The sequence below is a fragment of the Coenobita brevimanus genome, chromosome 80, assembly GCF_032717465.1.
Source record: "Coenobita brevimanus isolate Jiangsu-jjx chromosome 80, ASM3271746v2, whole genome shotgun sequence".
NCBI classification, from domain to species: domain Eukaryota; kingdom Metazoa; phylum Arthropoda; class Malacostraca; order Decapoda; family Coenobitidae; genus Coenobita; species Coenobita brevimanus.
In genome coordinates this window covers 14,302,396-14,311,815 of record NC_137033.1, presented here as the reverse complement: position 1 = coordinate 14,311,815, position 9,420 = coordinate 14,302,396, and the positions used below count along the sequence as shown (strand labels likewise).

Genomic DNA, 9,420 nt, shown 5'->3' with positions numbered 1-9,420 from the left:
TATAAGTCTGTTGGTAAGTCTCAGCCCTGGTGGTGGCCGCAGGTGTCACCCTCAGGAAGCCATCAAGCAACAACATCTTGAGCATAAACCTCAAACCATGTATAATAATAATTTACATACAAATTCACTTAATTGCTATTTATATACGTAAACGCATGACACGTCACTATTATCCGCACCTATGAAAATCTACAAATACTAGTCTTTATCCTGATTGTTCTGGCCTGAAGCACTGGGTCGAGCTGATCTGTTCAACTGCCTGGACACCCTCACTACCCACCCTACCTTACACCGTTCCTGCCAACATTCCCTCTCTTTCTGCTCAGGTCTCCATCTTCCTCTGACTGCAGCTTCCTATCTTTCTTCTTACTTCTTAGTCTTCCTTTTCCATCATTCCCTACCTTTCTGCTCAACTCTGCATCTTCGCATCTTCCACTGCCAGCACTTTCCACTCTGCCTTGCATTCCTTTTCCAAAACCTGCCAACACTTCTCACTCTACCTTGTATCTCATCGCTTAGGTCTGGCAACATTTTCACACTCTGCATTACACACCTTCATCTACATCTGCCACCACTTCCTGCCTCAGTGTTCAGTTCTGCATCTTCCTCTGCCAACACTTTCCATTCTGCCTTACACTTCTTTAACCACACCTGCCAACAGTACTCATCTTTGTGTTCATTTCTCCACCTCCCTCTGTCAACACTTGCCACCTTCTACTCAGTTCTACATCTTCCTCCGCCAGCACTTCATATCTTTCTGTTCAATTCTGTATCTTCCTTTGTCAAAAACTTCCCACAGTACCTCATGATGCCATACATACGAGTATTTACGTTGTCACCGTCCCTGCCCACCCAACCTCTCCTTTATGTCCACTTCTGCCAACATTCAATCTGCCTACTACACACAGCTTGTGGAAACACATCCCCTTCTATAAAACTTTATGTAAACCACTATTAATAAGCCTACCTTTTCATATAAATTTTCACCTTATCCCACGCAAACAAGCCAACTACGTGAAGCATAATTATCATCCATGCATTCTCACTAAGCTGTACAGTCACCTCTCCCACCTCTACTAGCATTCACCTCCAGGGCTTTTGCTTGGCGTACTTTATACAGGCAAAAGTGAATGGACATACATATAAGCCTACACACACACACACACACACACACACACACACACACACACACACACACACACACACACACACACACACACACACACACGCACACACACTCACGTTCACAATCCACGCCTGCACCCCATCACTGGCTCTGCTACCTATCTTGAGCACTGATGCCAGAAGACTTTTTTTCCCCCCTAATGATGAGAGTAAAGTACCAATGCATGCAGGCAAGAAAAAAAATAGTCAAACACAAGCACTGGGAAGGAATCATCACTATCTTGGGGGAAGGAAAGAGGGAGAACAAAGTTACCAAAACGGCTTAAGTATCCACTGATATAACAGAAAATAATATGAATGATCTATTAAAGAAGCAACAGTAAATGGGTTTAGACTTTTTCTCTATTCGTATATAAACGTATCAAGAAAACTGGGTTTAGACACTTTCCTACTCTTATAAACTTAAGGACAAAGGGTTAAGAAATTTTCCTTACTGTACGGTACGAGGAGGTACTAAGGAAACTGGGTATTTTTCCTACTTTTATAAAAGCAATGAAGGAAGTGACTTTTTTTCCTGTGTTTAGAGAAACGTATCAAGGACAGTTGGATAAGACTTCTTCCTTCCTATATATAGACGTACTGGAGAAAGTAGGGTATTTTTCACACTTTTCCATCAGCATAACAAGGACAGAAAATAAAAAATCTTGGTATGTATATTGGCAGAGGGAGATTCGGCAGCCACACCGCCAAGCCCAGTAGAGGTGGGTTTGGCTGAGTCTGGGGGAAATTTATAAAGAGCCGTATTTATAAACCCTCCTAAGACTGGATTCTGTATAAGAATCTTTGTAAATACCTTTGTCTTCATTCATACAGTACATCTACCAAACACTTCACACGTAAGTTCGAGTGAATATCAGTGTGACAAAATGCGAAACAAAAAGGTCTGTTTAGGTGTTATGGAGACGCGTGTGTTTACCTCGTGACTTGGCTAGGATGCTTTATAAATACAACCCTTGAGCTAGCCCCTTCCCTTCTACCTGCGTCTCGACCTCTTATCCTCAAAGTAGTATACAGGCGGGGAGGGGACTTTAACCCTCTCAGGATCGGAACAACTCTAGTATTCTCTCCCAGCTCATGCCAGCGATTTTGTTCAGCTGAATGCATGTCCTGGGAGCCTGAGAGTGTTAGTACTGGTACCTTTAACCCTCTCGCGGTCGGGACAGCTCTTCCAGCTCACGTCAGACGATTTTATTCAGCTGAGAGTGAGTCAAGGGAGCCTGAGAGCATTAAAAATTCCCACCCCTTACAGTACAGATTAAAGAAAAACACAACCTATAAAATAAGCACAAATATATAGAACTGGCACCATGATTTTTTAAAGAGTACTTTGAACTTTTACATATATTACTATTATAATTTTTTTTAATATATGTTTTTGCTACTCAACTCATCCGGGTGTTCAATTAGCCGTCATTCGCCATCTTTATCACAATCTTGTGCGTCTCTTACATTTATCTCACAAGGTCAGACTGTTACTCCTTGCCGTGCTTCATCCACGGAACGAGGAAGAGGAGGGAGAAGCAGAGAGAGAGACATAAAGAGACAAGAGACATTTCCTCAACAGTCAGCACTGTTTCAACTTCCCTCTTGTTCTCAGTTAAATATATATGTATACATGGGTCGCTCCTGTGTATCTCCCTTCACTAGCTAGATGCCTTTGGGATTGACCTCTTCTACCCTCTCCGTTTCTCTTCTGCCATTTTTAGCATTATACACGTAGATGCCAACATACTCAGTCCTCCTCGCTCACTTCCCTCTATAAGTCTCGATAATCTTGTCCTGATCGACGTACTCAAATATGTGAGGGGCGTCCATGAGGATTCCAATAGTCCCGGCTGTAGTTACGGCAAAGAAAATGTAGAGCTGAAGGCGATCAATCACCATGGCCACGTATTTCCAGTCCTCACGTATCTGTGAACAAAACGTCAAAGTCAGTAGTTGTAGTAGTAGTAGTAGAAGCAGTAGTAGTAGTGGTAGTAGTAGTTGTAGTAGTAGTAGTAGAAGCAGTAGTAGTAGTAGTAGTAGTAGTGGTAGTGGTAGTTGTAGTAGTAATAATTGTAGTAGTAGTAATAGTGGTAGTAGCAATCTCTGGCTTAATTTTGAATGTGTACCAGGTGGACTGTATGCTTATTTAGAATAGATAAACTGACATTTATTCTAGGTAACTTCTGTCCACGAAAAATCAAGCATGAAGAGGGAACCATTGATAAATGTTCATTATAAACATCTGTTAACAAGAAGCCTAACAAAATATATTCTTATGCAAGCTGGTTGTGTGCAAACGAAAACCAAGCATAAAGAGTACAATTTATTCTTTAAACCAATTATTCATCCCCCTAAAAAAAAAGAAAAAAAAAAAGTCTTTCAGATGGAAACACAGACTGTTATTTAGTGAAGTTAACCACCTATAAACAAGAATCAAGATCAATGATAGAAAAACTAATACTTCTGCATCAAAACTAACACTAGCATAATTGATCTATATGACAGAGGTTGCAGTAGTCAAAGGGTTATAAACTACCTTGATATGCCCTTCCCTTCAGTGCATCCTTAATGGTGTTTGATGAAAGCTTATTCCAGACGACGATATTCAGCTGAGAAATCCCAGCAGTCAGTGAGTATTATGTTTTTGTTGTTGTTGCTCAACCCAGATCTGCCTGGCCCAGCAGACCCTTCGACCGCAGGAAAACAACTGCCTCTCTGAGGTCGTCCCATAAGTTAATTACACTGTTGATGTTGTGTCTGCGCCTTAGTGCGAGATGTTGAATAAAAAATGGCATAGGGAGCAACTGCCCCAACGCGGGAGACGGTGCCCCACCAGGCTGACCGAGGTCCTCCTCGCAGGACACAGGGTAGGTCGGTGATGTTTTGCTCCCAGGCAGAAGTCGCAGTTGCTCCTCCTCGCATGGCGTGCACAGTTCTACATTGGGTAGGCTCCCCTCCAACTCTAGTCAGTGAATGATGATGCACTATGCAATTGACTCTTTCACTGCATGAACGTGATCACGTGTTCTATTCAGGCAAGGGCCAGATATATTACGTTGTTCCACTGAGAATTCCTAGCAGTCAAACACTCTTCCTCACATACTCATTACTCTTGAACGTCCTTCTCTCCCACAACTCTCCACTCTGCTACTCTATTCCTTACAGTCTTTATCTAGTCCACTGTCCACCCCACTCTCTGTTGCTCTTGCTCTTCTATACTCAGGTTATCTACTCCTAGATTCTGGTAAGAATACCTATCATCGCTCTCTTCAGACTTCCCTTCCTCATCTAACTCACTATTCAACTCACCCTACAGTTCGTCTTCTAATTCTCCCCCCGTCTTATACATATCTGATTCGCTACCATATGTCGAGGGTGGGGAATGAGAGACTGACTTGAAGAGTGTACGTGAGTGAGATGGAGGGGGCAAAACGGGAAGGGGAGACCAAGGATGGGATGGAAGGACAGAGGAGAGATATACATGTGAGAGGGGATGTGAGCTTGGAGGAGGGCAACCAAATGACAAATGACAGGGCGACGCGAAGGCGATTTGTCTGTGGCCATCATTTACGGGATTAAAATGCCTGGTAATAGACAGATAGGTTGATGAATAGATGGTGTAGATAGATAGATAGACAGGTAGATTTGCCCATAACTCACCTGTATGTACTCATCCTCGTTTCTCAGGTGCTCCGCGATGAACTCGACTGCCTCCGTGGCCTTGTAAGCTTCGGGGGTGATGAAGAGGGAGTCTGAGCTCTCTGATTCACGCCGCGGCATCTGCAGGAGGGGAGACTAGTGCTTCTGTAGGATCATTCTCTTGGTTTTGCAGTTGCACAGTCAAGATCAGTACTTTTCTTTTAATCTGTCCATCCATCCATCCATCCATCCATCCATTCATTCATTCATCCGTCCATCCATCATCTAATCCAGTATGACTCCATCAGAAGCATGAGGACCCGGGAAGAAGATACTCGGTTCACTCATTTAAGTCGAAAGTGACCAGATGCTCTCCCCTAAACAGCATTACTTGAGGCATAACCCCAGCCATCTCTCATAATTAAACCTTTATGAGCCACATCCAGTTGGGAAGCCTTAACCCACTGGATCACCAGGCGCATAATCTCACTGTGTCGAAACTGCCAAGACCTAAACTTACTTCACATATTATCTAGTCATAAACTTACACGCCATGTACAGGAAGGGAGGCTGAGTCTACTTCAGAATCATTCACTTTGCTCTGCAATTGCACAGTCAAACCTTCATTGTTTCATATCCAAAACTTAAATTTACTTAGTTCATCCATTCATCACCCAAGCATAAACTTATCAAAGGATTAGAAAGAGATGTAGCTGAAATCATAATCATCACCACCACCATCATCATAACTATCACTACCGCCATCACTACCATCAGTATAATCATCATCATTCCTTTTCCACTCGCACCTCCAGGAGCGGAGACTTGGCCCTCTGTAATATCGTCTCCTTACCCAGTCTACTCACTCTTTTGCTATTACACAGTCATGGTTACTACTTCCCTTCCACACTCTGCAAACTGTCACAGCCTTAACTCACTCCATCCATCCTTCATTTCCAAACTAAATTCACTCCATCCATCCATCATCCAATCGTCTTTAATAAGGGTGGTAAAGAGATCTGCCTGAAATCATCATCGTCAACATCAATTACTTCTACTGTCTCGAAACTATCAGAACTTAAAAGTACTTCATACAGCCATCAGCCAATCTTTCATTACTAAGGTTATAAGATCATTACCGGTACATCATCACCATCATCCCAACCCCTGTCTCCACCTAAGGAACGTGAGAATTAGATCCAGAAAAAAGGAAAGGGAAGGGATTAAAGTGAAATAATCAGTCATAACCAACCAGTCCAGAATATGGTTTCATTAGTTTTGAAACCCCAGACTCTTGTAGGGATGAGTGACGTAACAGTACACTATCTATAACTACTGGAATATGCTACATATTTCCTCCCTTACAACGCTATTCCTTAACTGCCTTTCTTTGTAAATTATTTACAAATTATTATTAGCATGTCAATATTTATATCTCCATCCTGCTGGAGCACGTGAGGGAGAGCTTGTATTAAAAAGTTATATTTAGATTTTTTTTTTTTTTTTACAAAGTCAGTTTTGCCCATTTATTCATTTGATTACTTACCACTTCTCTGCGATCTGCTCGTATAAAATACAGATTAAATGTTCACAGTAATGTTGTATTTCATGTGGATATTATATACATACACAAGTATGAACATTAGTGATTCACTTATGAAAATTATTTGTATGCAAAGCACGAGCAAACTGAGAGCCCGTGCTCACCTCTCTGTTAATCTTGCAGTTTGGGTGATGAATGTTTGACATTTCCAATGATTCCATCTTGCCGGTACCCTTGTCAATCTCTGGTGAGCCATAGTGACGGTGAGGGGGAACTGCTGTGGGAGGGGAAGAGGCGCTCGTGTAGAAGTCTGTTTGGTTGTAAGTCTCGGCTAGATGAAAGAGTAAAAAAAAATTATTAGTCAGGTTCCGTTCTGTTTCAGACAAACACATAGTTATGCATGCTACAGTAAGTGCTAAGCATGTAGTTCCTTGCAATGCTGCTGCTAGCCAAGCTAAAGGTGACAATCATGCACATAACTACAATGCCTTAGTTTCAGTAAACCAATATCTTCCTGGCAGGGTAATATTTAGATGTCATTACAGGAGTGAAGTTGGATTTTAGCATTGGTCTTGTTGCAATAAGCGTAATAATTTTACATATCTCAAGTAAAATGCCATATGCCACACTGAGATGCTTCGTAAAACTAGAATTACATCAGAAGATGAAAACATGACACTTAAAACAAATGAAGAAGAAATTTGATTTGGCTACATGATACTATGCTTTCTTAGGCGATTTTCGGCCACCTCATCTTGCTCATAAGACTGATGTCATTTGGCCTAATAATGACACGATGATACTTGTTTTTGAGATATTTTGTTTTAGCATACACAGGTGGTTCCAAGACATCAGTATAATGAGGGAGTAGAAGCCATAGCTTTCCGAGAAAGCACAGTTATGTCTTGATCAACGCTATCATAGTGTACAGTCGCAAATTATGATGCACGAGTACCTCACCATAACTTCTCTGACTCACAGCGCATAATTTCTGGTTCATCCCATTGAGTTGTAGATCCAGTGGTACAAACTAGAAACATATCACTGATGGTCTTAGGCTCAAATTCAGGTGAAGAACATGATAATTTACGCTGTACCACACTGTTCTTTATATACAGCATTTCATCAGGTCATACTAGCTCTTTTATGAAATACATATAGAAAACTGTATAATACCAAGTTAGTCAGATAAATGCTTCTGGGTTCACAGCACCACTGAGTTATCACAAAACCTTCCATCATCAATAGAATCCAGTGCCACTTCTTCCCCTCAGACAAAGAAGTTTTTGTATATTCATTCACACACGGTAATCGACCCAAGGCATTCATTTCATACTTATATCAGTTTAAGCGCCTCCAGACAGAAAATGTACTTTCCACAATTCTGTAGTTAATTTAAGATTATATATCTAATTCAGGTTAGCAGAAACTCATTGGTTAGAAAGGGTTAAATTCTGTTACAGCATCTACGCCTCTCTTGAAGTACAGTCAGTCTCACAAAACCCTTTCACTTCGTTCCTTGTTTATGGATTTGTGTTTTGTCAATTTTCTCCTTAAGAATTCGCATTTCTCATTAATTTCTCCAAAGCCCTCTCACTGCAGATTATCTTGTAAATTTATAACGTCTCAGTAGATAAGCACTCAATGGTTTAAGCTCTTCTACATGTTGTCAGGTTTCCTTTTTTACAGTGATACCACTTCCTGATATCTAAGGTTAAGGCTTCGCACTTCTTGCATACCTCTTGTACAGCTCTGCATATGCACACAATTAACAACAGCTACAGTGCAGCAGTCCTTGCATTTTCATTTCATAATGTGCATACAGTCAAAGAAAGTTGGGTAGTAAAACTTATCTGACTACAATAACACATTAATACATACTTTGTCCACCTTAACTTGGAGGAGGTTTTCTTTATTTGCAGCTTACTTACCGTAAATCAATTGCATCATAAGACAATAGCAAGGTTCTATAATATTCTTGTCCTAAACACTTTCCTGACCATCACTATACTCTAGTGATAATCCCTTGTTTCATTTCAACATGTAGGATGGGGAGATGGCAATTTTAGACCAAGTTAAAGTGGACAGAGTAGAATGATGCACATGGTAGAAGTACAGTTAAGTTTCCGTGTCCCAACTTCCACACCATATCCTGTTGTCATTTACCACATGCACGTTCACATTCCTTCATAAGCTTTAACATTCCCTCAGAAAGCTTGAACATTCCTTCAGAAGCAAAGGCATTCCTCCATAAGCTCCAAGCCTCCTTCGGGTCCTTGTTGGGAGAAAAAGTTATAGACGCGAGGAGAGACGAAAACTTACGCGGCATTTCCTTCATCCAATGGAGACGAGTCTTCTTAGGCCGCTTCATGAACAACATAACTGGGAGGTACTTGAGGAACAGCACCCGGATCCAGCTTGGCATCCGATGTGTCCTTGGGCCCCTGTGGTCAATGGGAGAACATTAGTACCCCATAAATTATTTATAGTTGTGGATGCTGAACAATGTCAACTCTGCCAGCCAATCATTCTGGAAGTCAACTATTCTGTTTTCACGTTAACTAGGTGCAAGATTACCATTTCTTCATCTTAAATGCTGATTTATAACAACAGCATATCCCTTATAATATGGTCCTAATCACGACGTACTGTGATGAGACTGTATGGTTGCAGTATTGTCTGATTTTACCCTAAGGGAAATAGCCTGCAAAAGCACGAAAGTCTCTGCCAAGTTAAAATGAATTAACTATAGCCTCTACGAATGGTGTGTTCATGCCTCCTTAACCCCTTCAGTATGGTGATGGTTTCTTTTATGTCTAGTCCTTGCTATATCATGATGATTTTCAACCGTAGAAGTTAGATATAGGTTTCACCAACCCCTTCTCAACTACCTGACTAATATAAGCTGAGTAAAATCAACTTGTAGCAGCAAGAATAAATTACGAAGAGACTCCATCGGACAGAAGGAGTTAAAACAAGATCATTAGTTGTGTAAAATGAGCACACATATATAAAGCATTTTGACATCCACGTGTCTTTATATTGTTCAGATGAAGAAATCATTCTCA

General features: G+C 41.1%; 1 protein-coding gene across 1 annotated transcript in view; it reads right to left on the bottom strand.

Annotated features, from left to right (window-relative positions):
- Positions 1–2,931: 2,931 nt before the first annotated feature.
- Positions 2,932–9,420, bottom strand: part of LOC145409370 (acetylcholine receptor subunit beta-like 1) — a 147,710-nt gene continuing 141,221 nt past the window's right edge. Inside the window, exons 9-12 of the mRNA XM_080279841.1 lie at positions 8,675–8,796; positions 6,517–6,629; positions 4,831–4,965; positions 2,932–3,096 (exon numbers count right to left, since the gene is read on the bottom strand). Of these exons, the coding sequence (XP_080135967.1) occupies positions 2,932–3,096; positions 4,831–4,965; positions 6,517–6,629; positions 8,675–8,796 (535 nt within the window). The remainder of the gene's footprint in view (positions 3,097–4,830; positions 4,966–6,516; positions 6,630–8,674; positions 8,797–9,420) is intronic.